The 14,467-nt window shown below is 34.0% G+C and overlaps 1 protein-coding gene and 1 long non-coding RNA gene across 2 annotated transcripts; one reads left to right on the top strand and one right to left on the bottom strand.

Moving 5' to 3' along the window:
• Nucleotides 1-1,566: 1,566 nt before the first annotated feature.
• LOC130823362 (receptor-like protein 7) lies at nucleotides 1,567-4,572 on the top strand. The gene has a single exon (XM_057687982.1). The coding sequence runs from the start codon at nucleotides 1,567-1,569 to the stop codon at nucleotides 4,570-4,572; it is 3,006 nt and encodes a 1,001-aa protein (XP_057543965.1).
• A 778-nt stretch (nucleotides 4,573-5,350) lies between these two features.
• On the bottom strand, nucleotides 5,351-7,500 carry LOC130824643 (uncharacterized). Its single transcript, XR_009046752.1, has 2 exons — nucleotides 5,853-7,500; nucleotides 5,351-5,566 (listed from the first exon to the last, which is right to left on the bottom strand). It is a non-coding gene; the product is annotated as an uncharacterized LOC130824643 (long non-coding RNA).
• Between the last annotated feature and the right edge of the window lie 6,967 nt (nucleotides 7,501-14,467).

Here is a 14,467-nt window from a genome sequence, read left to right as displayed (position 1 = left end):
TGGACAAAAAGTCAAGTAGATTGTAACTTGTATGCAAGTGTTACGCCGGTCTATCACCTCCGTTGACTTGATAACGTTTTGTCCTATGAATATTCATGAAAATAATGATCAATCACTATTTTCTCATTGTAAGAATTTCTTTATTTGGCGGTTGTTTTTAAATTGGAAAATATTTGAACCGCATTCTCTTTTATGAATATAAGTTATCGTCTTTTATTAATTTATAGAGTCTGATCATACTTTCTATGCATGATAATGATGTAACCCATATGACTATTTTGCAGGTCTCACATTGTAATCTGCTAGTAGAACTAAAAGTAGCATTGATTTATGAGATCAAAGTATCCATATTCAAAAAAAAATAAAATTGATATACTATATTATATTATATTAGATATTAGAGAATAATTACAAATCATAGCAGTAAAGTTTAGCACTTTTGCAAATTATATCCTTAATGTTTATTTTTTGTGATTTACAACCACTAAAATATCAGGATTCCGAACATTTTAATGGTCGGATTTTTAGTTTAAGTGGTCGAAATTCTGTGATTGGGCCCTAAATGCCATAGGCTTTAATACTTAGGTGGTTGTAATTCATAAAAACTAAACATAAAGACTATAATTCGCAAAAGTCCAAAACTTTAAAATTATAATTTATTATATAGTATATGTAGGCCAAGGAGTTACACTTTTCTTTAGAAGACTGAAGGCGAAAATCATTTTGGGTCTTGCATCATTTCTCTGGAAAAACATTTTTGATTAGTTTTAGGATAAATTGTAGTATGCACTTAGTGAACACTAATTTTTGTGTGCCACCCTTTATTGTGGCCTAAATTCTATTAACCTGCACTCTTACCTTTTATATAATTAATTAATAAACACTCCTTAGTCTCCTTGGTGTGCGACACAAGAGTTTCTCATATATTGACAGAATTAGCTAACAAATTCTTCTATACAGACCGCAAGAACTAATTAGTGAGATCTTAAACATAAACATAAAGAAAAAATTGCACAAAAAAGTTTAATTACAACAAAATATATTCTCTTTGCCCCTTTGAAATAGCAACATTTGACATAAAAAGCTATAAAATTTTCGAGTCGAATGGTGCCATTGCAGAGGAACATACGAAATATATCCAAAGATGTAGAGGTGTTCATTCAGGTCATCGGATTGATTTCGGGTTAGGTTTTCGGGTTGGTTTAAAAGCGGGTTTTGTGTCCATATTGTTTTTACATCATTTTAAAGTCGGGTTAAATCGGATTCGGTTGTAAGGTCGGATATATTTCAGATCATCAAGTCTGTTTTGAACACCTATACTAATACAAATACTAATTCAAACATTTCCTTAACAGCACGCTGCAAGAAAGAGACTCCCCATTTGACTAAGAAGTTTGTGACTATTGATGTATGAGGAATCAAAGATAAAAGTATATTATATATACAATTCCAAATCAACTGAAACAACCAGTACAAAACACCTATTCATATTCCATATATAGTATTAAAAACTGAACTTATAAAGTATCAGTATTCAGTATCCTATTCTATCTACAAGAGAAAAACATGGGGTTACTGTCATTTCTGTGCTTGCTTATTTCAATTATAGCATTATTCATACGCTGTAATTCAGTGTCTTACTTGCAGCCCTCATGCGCTGATCATGAGCGACTGTCGTTATATAAGTTCATACAGAGTTTCCGCGTTGATTGTAACTATAAGTTTTCTCCTTTTGCGCGTCCTAAGGTAAGATCATGGAGCCTTGTCGACAAAGGGGACGGCTGTTGTTCATGGGATGGAGTAAAGTGCGATGAAGAAACAGGTCATGTGATAGGGCTTGACCTCAGTAGCAGTTGCCTTCATGGCACATTCCCTCCAAAGAGTTCCCTCTTTGAGCTTACTTATCTTATAGACCTTAATCTTGCTGATAATCATTTCAACTATTCTCAAATCCCTTCTAAAATTGACAAGTTTCACAACTTAAGAAGACTTAACCTTTCTAATTCAGCATTTAGTGGGCAAATACCATTAGGTATCTCAAAATTGTCTCAGCTCACTGTCTTAGATCTTTCGAACAATGATGATTTTTCGGTTTATAGTGATTTTAATTTGAGACTCGATGATCCCACCTTCGACATGTTAGTTCGGAACCTAACTAGTTTACAAATACTTAACCTGCAACAAGTTGATATATCCTCCCCATTTCCGACCATCCTCACAAACCTCACCTCTTTGAAAGTGTTGTCGTTAGAACTATGTGATGTGTATGGTGAGCTTCCACCAGAGATCTTTCGGTTACCTCAGCTTGAAATCCTAAATTTGCGAGGCAACACCGACCTCACTGGATCTCTTCCTCATTCCCAATGGAGTAGTTCTCTCAAACAACTTCACCTTTGTTTCACAGCACTTTCAGGAGAGTTTCCGCCTTCAATTGGGAAACTACCTCAACTAGAAATACTCGAAGCAGCACGTTGTCAATTCTCAGGACTGCTTCCGTCTTCTCTTGGGAACCTAACAATGCTCACTATGTTCAATCTTATCGACAATAATTTCCAAAGTGACATCTCTTTCTCCATCACAAATCTAACAAACCTTCACTTCTTAGTTCTACCATCTCTCAATGTAAGGCCTGGTGAACTATTGTCACAGTTGCATAAGTTGCATAAACTGACCGGCCTAGGCCTTTCCGGACTGAAACTAGACTCTGAGATCGCGTCGTTACTAGTAAATTTTACGAAAATCCAACTTCTTGATCTAGGAAATACTAACTTAAAGGGTCCATTTCCAAAATGGTTGGCTAATCTGACTCAGTTAACTGACTTATATCTGAATGATAATGAACTAGAGGGTCCAATACCACAGTGGGTATCCCACCTCACTAATCTTAATTTACTACACTTATCCAAAACCAACTTGCTTGTTGAATTTGACACATTTTTTAGCCTAAAAAATCTTGTTGATCTGGATTTATCTGGTACCAAGGTATCTTTTCCTCCTAATTCCGAGACAAATTCCTCTCTTCTAAAACTCGAGAACTTGCAACTTTCTCGATGCAACTTGATCGAATTTCCACAAGTTCTGCGTTATCAAAATCGATTGCAATACTTGTCACTTGACGATAACAACATATGGGGTAGAATACCGCAATGGTTCGTGGACATAACTAAAGATAGCCTCTCAATAATCACTCTTTCTGGAAACAATTTGATAGGTTTTGAACAACCTACAATAGTTCTTCCATGGAACAATTTGAAAGTAGTTGATCTAAGCTTTAATAAGTTGAAAGGTCAGCTCCCTATTCCGCCAGTATCTACAAAGCACTATTCCGTGTCATCAAACTTGTTCAGCGGAGATATTCCCAACCAAATTTGCAATGCAAGATTTCTACGCTCACTCGACTTATCAAAAAACAAAATGAGTGGGAAAATACCATATTGCATCATAAGCCAGCTTGGTGACCATCTGCAAGTGTTAGACTTACGAAGCAACAATATCCATGGAGCCATCCCGCAAGCATTTTCTTCGTCCTGCAGATTGAAGATGATTAATTTGAGCCAAAACCAACTACAAGGTGAGCTCCCAAGATCACTGGTTAACTGTTCAATGCTCGAGGTGCTTGACATAGGGAGAAATCATGTCAATGATACTTTCCCATCATGGTTAGGGAGACTTCCAAAGTTGCAAGTTCTTGTTCTGGGCCATAACAGCTTTCATGGAAGTGTTGTAGACCCAGAATCTGATCTTGATTTTCGCTTCTTGCGTATTCTTGACCTGTCCCACAATCTTCTCACCGGTGATCTACCATCTAGGTATCTTCAAAATTTTCATGAAATGTGTGTCTCAAAGGAAGATCAATCTACTTACTCATATACCAAGATAACTTTTTTCTCAAAGGTGGGTCCTAAGATATTTGAGAATGAAAAAATACTCGAATACTCCATTACTTTAACAAACAAAGGCAATGAAAGACTTTATGTAAAGATTTTAAAATTGTTCAAAGTCATGGACTTGTCTAGTAATAACTTCACAGGCAGGATTCCTAACATAATTGGGAATCTACAAGGGCTACAAGCACTCAACTTATCCAACAACAATCTCAATGGAAGGATCCCATCCTCACTAGCCAATATAACTGACCTTGAATCATTGGATCTTTCCATGAACATTCTCTCGGAAGAAATTCCTCCTGGACTGTTACAACTAACATTTCTCGAGGTTTTCAATGTTTCGTACAATCAACTTGAAGGTCCAATACCAGAAGCAAACCAATTCAGTACATTTGATGCTAACTCTTATGTGGGGAACTTAGGATTATGTGGAAGTCTTATATCCAAGAAGTGTAGCAATATAGGTAATGCACCACTGCAAAAAGACACAATTGATGAAGGCAATCAGGACTCTGAACTGGTTGATTGGATCATCAGATTACTTGGGTGTCTTAGTGGTTGCATAGTTGGTTATGTTATTGGGAAACAGTACATCACTGACAAGTACAATGAATGGTTCATGGAGACCTTTGGAAGACATAGGCCCAAGAGAAGAGTGCAGAAAGCTTCAAGACAAAGGAGATGAGGTGACTTTATGCAGCTTGCTGCCAGGTTCACTCTGTGTTTCCCTTTGTATTCTTCCCTAGAAAGTTGTATCATGTAATTTTATAATCTATTTGATAGAATAATAAAGCCCTTATACAATTCTAGTACTTTATATGCAGTATAAATATGTGCTTGATTAATTCCTTCTTTAGATAACCTAGATTAAGAGGGTATTTGGCAAACGACTGATAGCTAATTATAGTAGCTAATTTGACCAACTGATTTTATTAACTGGTTTGACCAACTGATTTTGAACCTACTGCTATGAGCTGCTTGTTCAAAAACGAAGTATTCATATTAATAAGCTGTTTCAACCAACTAGTTCACCAAACACTAGCATTAGTTGGTTTGAACACCCAACCCTCTATTTACATCAAAATAAGCTAAAATTGCTCAATAAGCTAATTTGCCAAACACCTCTAAGGCATTTTACCAAAGAATTAGGAATGTTGAAACTATGTACTTCTCAAAATTAGGAGTGTAGAGGATTCAACATGAGTGTTTGAGGTGTCCAAGTCTTACTCTCAATATTGTAATTTGAAGCAATTAATGCCTCCTAAGATGAATTTTGACGGCACACTCATACAAACCAAACCACATAAATCAAATCCAATATGGTGCCTTCTGGTTTGTCTACATTGTCTAAGCAGCACTCAAAACAACTCTAGTTTAGTGTCTTGAAGACTATAGTCTATAATAGCCTAAAGCAACGCCCCCTCGTACCTACCTAAAAAAAGAAAAGCGAAAAAGAAGGAATAAAGAAAACATTATTATGTTTTTATACAGAAATAGGGAATATAATCCTAAATTATTCAACTTCTAGAGAATGAACATGGAAGATATTACAAAATTAGGTTCATCTCCAACACTTATCGATCTCTGTTGGCAGTTACAATCTTCAACAACTTTGTTAGATCATACGATTCAAAGTCTTTTCCATACGCTAAGCTTAGATCCAAAGGTGTATTTCCATCCTAAAACATAAGGCGGGTAAAGCAGATCCATTAGATCAAAACAATTATTTCCTTAGGTCAGAAGTAACTTGCAAGAATCATTCATGATATTTGCAACATTTTTGATATTTAGCCAAATAAAATATGAGAAACATGTGTGCGATTGGGGGGAGAGGGGTTAGCGGTGTGCATGTGAGTGTGTGTGGCTGTTTGTAATTTTGGGATAGGAAGGGAAGTTGACAATTACAATGACAGGCAACATGAGGATCATTGAATAAAAGAGTTTCCTGAATAAGAAATGATATACATTCACGAAGATGGCAACTTCATTTACAATCTGAGGTGATAAGTTCCATAGTTGCATTGAAATGAAACAATAAGCTTTCTCTCATTAGCTACAGAGACTAAACACACACAAACGTGCACTAGAGAAACAAAAAGATGTGCATTAGCATTAAATAGTAAAAATAAATATTATTATTTCTTCATTAACACTTAATAAAAGAGCAAATGCAATCAGTGATGGATCCAGAAAAAAATTAAATACCGTCAATATTTTAAATAAAAATAAAATTACATTTAACCGTGTTTTATTTATGGTATTGTCCATGCCTAGCTCTAATATTTTGAAAACAACGCATAATTGTATCATATGAAAAATTTTGAAACAAATCACTTTCAAAATATTAATTCTAACACAAACACATATTCAATTAAAATATTGGTTTCAATTAGCCAATTGAAATATTATAGTGCATTAGCCAATTAAACAATTACCCAACACAAATATTGATTCCAACATAAACGTTAGACGATGAGCCACCATGTTCATCTCAATATACATGCAATTAAGTCCCTGACTCAAAATTTTCAGTAAAAGTCCCTTGTTTGCATTCTACATGCCAACATATGAATGAGCAGCACAAAGTGAAGTCATTCAATCAACCAACTGAACATTACTTAACATAGCCTTCAAACAACTAGACAAGGAATTCTTGTATTTAATAATTAACACTACCCATATAGCCATATAAATCAAAGTGTTAACTGAAACCAGTGGTAATCCATAAATGGGCATTAGTTCTTGAGAATCAGTGGATTCCGGAAACATCCATAACATCTGAAATATTTTGCTCTGGTTTGGCTATAAGAGAAGTAAGGTTATTCAAAAAATGTTGCTCTTTACTTCTATTCTTTGATTATGTAAGCTACTTGCCAGAATCAAACAAAAAGAATTTAAAAAAAAATAAAACTGAACAAGCCAATGCCACACCCTATTCTGTGATGCCCAAGTATTTACTGCCTTCCTATGACCACTTTGCTATTACCCTCATCCCAGATAGGCAAAAACCCCTCACTACTAATCCAGAATTTGAAAATGTATAACCAAAAACCCTAAATCAATTATCTAAAAATTTCAAGAAATTCAAACAAATTACCTTAATCAATTATAGAATTCAATTACTAGTCAACTAAAAGTCTAATAAATTCTAAGAAATTAAATATGAAGCCCTAAATTTGGAAATTTACCACCAAGTAAACCAAAAATCGTAAATTGATTAACAAATATGGTTTTGAGGTATTGTATAATCATCAATCATGAATGAACAAAGTCAACAAATAATGTTTAACAGTTAACATTCAAAGAAATAAAAAATCTATAACAAATTAACAATTGAAATCAAAACTTTTAGGGAAAGAAATAAGAAGAAAAAAATAAGTATATTTTGAAGGTGGTGGGTGGTGCCTGCCTGATGAGGCTGGCATCTGCAGCAGTTTTGGTGGTTGCCGTCTGGAGGCTGGCGTGGGACGGCACAGTGGATGAAGGTTTTAGGACTTGGTTTAGAACAGAATTGTGAGGAGCGAAGGAGGAAACTGAGGAACTCAGGTGATTGTTATCAATCACTAAAATCTCTATTAAACTAACACATTTAACTTATCAATATGCTAATGAATATGGGGCTTGTATACTTTATCGGAATTTTAATAATTGCTACAGAGCCTACAGTTTTTATAATAATTGTTATTTATTAATTGTTTTTATTTGGTTATATTTTCTATGTACTCTTTTTGTTTTTAAATGTTCTGCCATTTATTTTTTTTTGCAAATCTCAATGTAAACTTTAAAATCAAATAATTTTAATTTTGAATTTTTAAAAATTTAAAATTCTAAAATTCTAAAATCAAATAATTTTAATTGAGACGAATCTAATAAGATCCTATATGAATATATTTTTTTTTCTAAATAGATGAGAAATCGTAATTAAAGTTTGACACTAAAATTTGTAAATTTTATTTGAAAAGAACATATGAAAACGGGAGGGAGTATAATGTAAAACATAGTCACGTGAAAATGTAGGATCTTATGTAATTCATCTTAATGCATAATTTCATAATATTAACTTTTTAAAATTTTTTATCATATGAAATTAAATATATTAAATATTAAAATTGTGCATTAAAGAGCGTGAAAACAGAAATATAGCAACAATTAAAACCCAAAATAAGTATAAGTTAAATGTTGTCAGTTGACAGCATTGAGTTAGATTGTATGATTGTATCCGCCCCTGAATGCAAAACTGACCTATGTGCTAGTTAGTAGAGTCATAGCGCCCTTGTTGCAGATTAATCGACGCTATTGCATGGCTGTATTGCCTTGGGATTGCTCTAGTCCTGATACAATTCTTTGATTCACTGAAGAATTGTCTTAGAGAAGAAGAAGAAGGAAAGGGGAAGAGAAGAACAAGGACGAGAGAGAGACTATTATTATTGATTATTATTATTGTAAAAGAAGACTTAAGAGAAAATACAAAGATAAGCAACTAGTGTTATTTATACATCATCATCATAATGAGCTATGTCAATAATACCCTTATCAGTAATACCCCCCTCAAGCTGGTGGTTGAATCAACAGATTGAACACCCAACTTGGAAAGCAACTTGTTGAAGTGGGGAGAAGCAAGAGACTTAGTGAAAATGTCTGCTAGCTGATCAGTGGTAGGGATATAGACAAGCTCCAATAAGCCCTCCAATACTTTGTCTCTAGTAAAGTGACAGTCCAATTCAATATGCTTTGTTCTTTCATGATGAACTGGATTCTTGCCCAAGTGAATGGCTGATTGATTGTCACAACAGAGTTTAACAGGTTTCAAATCTTGAACACCCAATTCAGACAACAAACGTACTAGCCAAGTGATCTCTGAGGCGGCTGAGGCTAATGCTCGGTATTCTGCTTCAGAGGAAGATCTTGAAACAGTAGACTGCTTTTTAGATTTCCAAGATATAGGACTCTTTCCTAGGAGCATGATGTAACCTGTGACAGATCTCCTTGTATTTGGACAAGAGGCCCAATCTGAATCTGAAAATCCTTGCAGAGATAGCTCATTACCAGATTGGAGTAAGATACCTTGACCTATAAACCCAGCTAGATATCTTAACATATGGGAAAGAGCCTTAGCATGTTGAACTCTAGGACTTTGAAGAAATTGACTAAGTGTTTGCACCCCAAAGGAAATGTCTGGTATTGTGTGTGTAAGGAAGTTTAATTTCCCTACTAGACATCTATATTGAGCCGGATCATGATAAAAATTTCCTTCATCTGCTAATAATTTGAGGTTAATAGGCATAGGAGTTTTTGCTGATTTAGAAACATCCATGTCACAATGCTCAAGGAGCTCTTTAGTGAACTTTCTTTGTGTCAATATGATTCCTGTATCTACCCTGGAGACCTCAATACCAAGGAAGAACTCAATTCCCCCAAATCCTTGATGCTAAAGACAGTATGTAGGTGTGACTTGAGGTCATTAAGAGTTGTTGTATTTGTGCCTGTGAGGATGATATCATCGACATAAACGGCAACGATACACAGATCCACATTGTCTTTGTATATAAACAAAGAGTAGTCATTCTTGCTCAATGTGAAATTCTTCTGTTGCAATTCAGCAGCTAATTTGGCAAACCATTGTCTGCTAGCCTGTTTCAACCCATAAAGAGACTTGAGCAACTTGCATACTTTGTTCTCTGAATTAGGAATACCATGTGGCATTTTCATGTAGACTTCTTCATCAAGAGATCCATGTAAGAAGGCATTGTTTATGTCAAGTTGGTACAAGGGCCATTGTTTACCAGAGGCTATGGCTAATAGGCATCTAATAGTAGCCATTTTGACTACAGGGGAAAAAGTCTCTGCATAATCTACTCCAAACTTTTGTGTAAACCCCTTTGCCACAAGCCTTGCCTTGTACCTTTCTAATGAGCCATCCTTCTTCAGTTTGACCTTGTAAACCCACTTACATCCAATAGCCTTTTTTCCTTTAGGTAGGTTTGTAACTTTCCAAGTGTTGTTTGCAATGAGAGCCTCTATTTCCTTCTGCATTGCTGTTACCCACTCAGGATGTTGTGCAGTCTCAAGGTAGGTTGTAGGTTCAGAAAGAAAGGATATCTGAGATATGAAGGCTTTACAAGATGCTGGTATATCTGCAAACTGAACAATGTTACACCAGTGCTGTGTGTCATTAGAAGCAACACAAACAAAATCATTCATCCAAGCAGGCCTTTTATGTGGTCTTTTATCAGGTAAATTGGTGAGAAGAGTTGGTGGGTTTGGTTGTGGAACAAGTATGTTTGGAGTAAGAGAGGTGTCTGTGTTAGGTGTTTGCATGTGCTGTTCTGTTTTAGGTATGATGGGTATGGTGTCTGTATGAGGTTCTGTGTTTGTTGTTGGGAAAATGAAAGCATCTGGTAATGATTTGTCTTCTGGCAGATTGAAGGGTGTATGGCTAGGTAGAAAAATAGGATTTAAAGGAGTTTAAGGGGAGTCAGAGAGGTGAAAGGGTAAGTGTTTTTCATGAAATTTGACATCTCTTGAAACAAACAGTTTGTTCGTTTCTAAATTTAGAAGTTTGTATCCTTTCTGTCCTGTCTCATATCCCATCATTACACAAGGTATGGCTCTAGATTCAAATTTGGATCTATTTGCTTTTAAAGTTGAGGCATAAACCAAGCAGCCAAAGACCCTCAAGTGATCAATATTAGGTCTCACTCCATACACCTTTTCATAAGGTGATTTATTTTCTATGGAACTTAGAGGCATTCTGTTGATCAAGTGAGTAGCAGTAAGCAAGCATTCCCCCCAAAACTGTAGTGGAACCTTTGATTGAAAATAAAGTGCCCTTGCTGTTTCAAGAAGATGTCTGTGCTTCCTTTCCACCACCCCATTCTGTTGTGGAGTATCAGTGCAGCTTTTTTGATGCAAAATCCCAAACTTCCTATATACATTTAAAATTTTTCCTTCACAAAGCTCTTTAGCATTATCACTCCTTATTGTCTTCACAGTAACAACAAATTGATTATGTATAATTGCAATAAGAAAGTCTAGAATTTCAACTGAATCACTTTTATTTCTCATCATAAAGGTCCAAGTATGTCTTGAAAAATCATCAACAATTGTTAAGAAATATCTATAATTATTATGAGTTCTAACTCTGTAAGGACCCCAGACATCTATATGTAACAGGTCAAGCAATTTTTACTTCTACTTCCTATTTTGGGGAATGAACTTTTAGCTTGTTTTGCTCTAGGACAGATTTGACAAACACAGTCTAGACAATTTTTATTTGCTAAGCTATCATCAACAAGCTGCAACTTATTGAATGGTATGTGACCCAACCTTAGATGCATCAACTTCAGTTCCTCTGTAGCAGCAACATTGACGGAATGTTTTGTCCTGACATCATTATTTCCTACTGCATAAAGTCCTAAGTCCAGATTACCAAGAACCAAGGTACTTCTCTGTGAATGATCCTGGATCATACACTTATTTTGTGTAAAAACTATGTCACAATCCATGTCCTTACACAATTTATATGTTGAAATCAAGTTGAACTGTGATCTTGGTACATGAAGCACATTTTTGAGTATGATACCATTTCCAAATTTTACAGTTCCAATGTTTTCAATCTTTAATTGCTTTCCATCAGCCACTGTTATCTTATTAGGTGATTTGTCAAATGTATAGTAGCTATCAAATAATGCTAGGTTAGAACAAATGTGATCAGTGGCTCCACTATCTACTATCCATCTTGAATTGGAACAAGAGATTAAGCAAGCATTGTTACCTGCCATGTTGTCCCTTCCTGTAGCCTCAACATCATCATTCTCATGCTTGCTTTGTTTGATCAAATTCACCAATTTTTTATACAAAACAGCGTCCTGATCTTGTTCATCATTTGACTCATCTTCACAAGCCATAGCTGCCACCCTTTTTCCTCTTGTTGCTTTGCTGTTCCTATCAGTCTTTGGATAGCCATTTAGCTTGTAACACTTGTTCACTGTATGATTTGTCATTTTGCAATAATCACAGAACAAGTTATTTTTCTTGAAGAATGTTGATCTATTGGTTTCTCCTTTGAGTCCATCACCAGCAGTGAATGCCATGGTAGAATGCTTATTGTATACTTTTTCTATCTCCTGTTGTCTCTCATCTTGTATCAGTAGGTTGTAGGCAACAGAAACAGGTGGAAGAGGATTTATCATCAGAATATTAGTTCTAACAGCATTGTGTTTGCCGTCTAATTTCATAAGAAACTGTACTAATCTTTCATCTTGCTGATTCTTGAGAAATTTCTTGGTTAAACTGCATGAACAACCATTGCATGTACAAACTGGTATAGGATTTGCTGCACTGATCTGATCCCAAATGCCTTTGATCTTTGTGAAAAATACAGCAACATAACTATCATCTTGACAAATCTTGCTCAAATTCTACTGTAGAGAATATGATTGCGGTCCAGATATCACTGAATAGCGATCTTCAAGATCTTTCCAGATCTCATAGGCAGTGGAGAAATACAAAACACTTTTTGCTATTGTGGTATCCACAGATCTTAGTAAATATGAGATTATCATGTTGTTGCATCTGTCCCAAGCTTTGAAGACAGGATCAGCGACTTCAGGTTTAATCAAGCTTCCATCAATAAAAGCAATCTTGTTCTTCATAGACAAAGCTAAAATCATAGCTCTCTTCCAATCTGCGTAGTTTTCACCATTAAATTTCTCTGAGATTAAAGAAACAGTAGGATTTTCATTCGGATGAATGTAATATACAGAATTTGGATCTGCAATTGGATTTTGAATGGAATTTTGTGAAGCGTAGTTTGATTCAAACATTCTGAGAACTTCGAACTGGAAAACGAGAAAGGAAAAAGAAAGAAAGAAAGGAAAAGTTGAATTCTGATTTTGATCAGAATCTTGATGCAATTCTAGCGGTTGCCGACAAAATTATGCGGAACGTGTGATAATCAGTAGATCGAATGCTCTGATACCATGATACAATTCTTTGATTCACTGAAGAATTGTCTTAGAGAAGAAGAAGAAGGAAAGGGGAAGAGAAGAACAAGGACGAGAGAGAGACTATTATTATTGATTATTATTATTGTAAAAGAAGGCTTAAGAGAAAATACAAAGATAAGCAACTAGTGTTATTTATATATCATCATCATAATGAGCTATGTCAATAATACCCTTATCAGTAATAAGTCCTAAAGAAGATAAGAGAAGACAAAAGAGAGCACTAAGTGGGTGAACTGAGGAGTGAGCCTATCAATATAGAATGCACCAAAGAAACCTCTTACCTATACAATAAATTATTTTGCATAAAAAAATAAAAAAGTAAATATAAAATTAAATTATAAAAAAATCAAAAAAATAAAAATTAAATAGCATAAAAGAAAAAATCAAGTTTATTTTTTTGATTTTAACTATTAATTTTTAATAATTATGATTTTTTATTTTATTTTTTCTATTTTTTATAGTAATTAACCTACAAAAATCGGTCACCATTTCGGCTTACAATGTTCCTAGATAAGTGCTCCAAAAATGGGATTATTCGCAGTTAATTAAAAGTTAGGATTATTGCATGAGAATCAATGAAAGGTTTGATTATTTTGGATAATTTTTCCTATTAACTTTTATAATATTGAGTTATACACAATTCAATATATAAATGATCAGTTTAATGCGTTGAATTGCTCTAAAAATCAAATGTAGCAATTATAATGGAATGGAGAAAATATAAAATCTAACCTCACAAATTTTGATCTCATCTAAATTAACATCAAATCCAACCAAAAAACTGGATAGGTTATAATTAGAAAAAGTTGACCTTTGATCCAAAAATGACTTAGGGTCTGTTTTCTTCGTTTGATCTGATTGAATCTGATCTGAATTTACTAAGGTCTGCTTTTATCTTATCTGATCTATTTCAGTCTGATCTAATCTGAATCTTTTTTATCTGGTCTGAATATTTTTGATCTGTTCTATTCTGGTATGATCTATCTTTATTCGCTATAAATAACAACGAACAAAAGCTTGACTTTTTTTTACTAGAATGCAGTAACAGCGAACAAAGTCAAACTACAGGTCTGGACTAGAAGACGCTTGTAAAATTTGTATTTTCACAAAATTCAATATTTCCTTTTTATAAAACAAGCAACACTTTTATCTTTTAATATTTTCTTAAAATTGAAATTTCACACATAATTTTAAAATACAAGTTTATTAAAACACATTTACCTCTTTTTACATAAATTTTGGTTAAATCATTAACTAAAAAAATATTTTGTACAACCTAGTTATTTAATAATACAAAAGTTACTTTTATGATAAAATTTCATACATTCAAGAAAACGTTTTAATATTTAATAACTTATAGAATTTCTCAAAAATATATTTTAAAATTATTATGTTATTATTTTTCACAAAAATAACTTGTAAAAATTTAAAATAGTAAATCAAACCCTTTTTTAATATAATAGTGATCGAATGACCAAAGAGAATTTTAGGGCCTTTTTCACTTAATAACAACTTAATTAATTTATCAAAGTAAATCCTAAATTTAAATAATTAACATAATCACTTAAAAAA

The sequence above is a fragment of the Amaranthus tricolor genome, chromosome 9 (genome assembly GCF_026212465.1).
Source record: "Amaranthus tricolor cultivar Red isolate AtriRed21 chromosome 9, ASM2621246v1, whole genome shotgun sequence".
NCBI lineage: Eukaryota > Viridiplantae > Streptophyta > Magnoliopsida > Caryophyllales > Amaranthaceae > Amaranthus > Amaranthus tricolor.
Note: the sequence above shows the minus strand (reverse complement) of the source record. Positions and strands in the feature narration are given on the sequence as shown.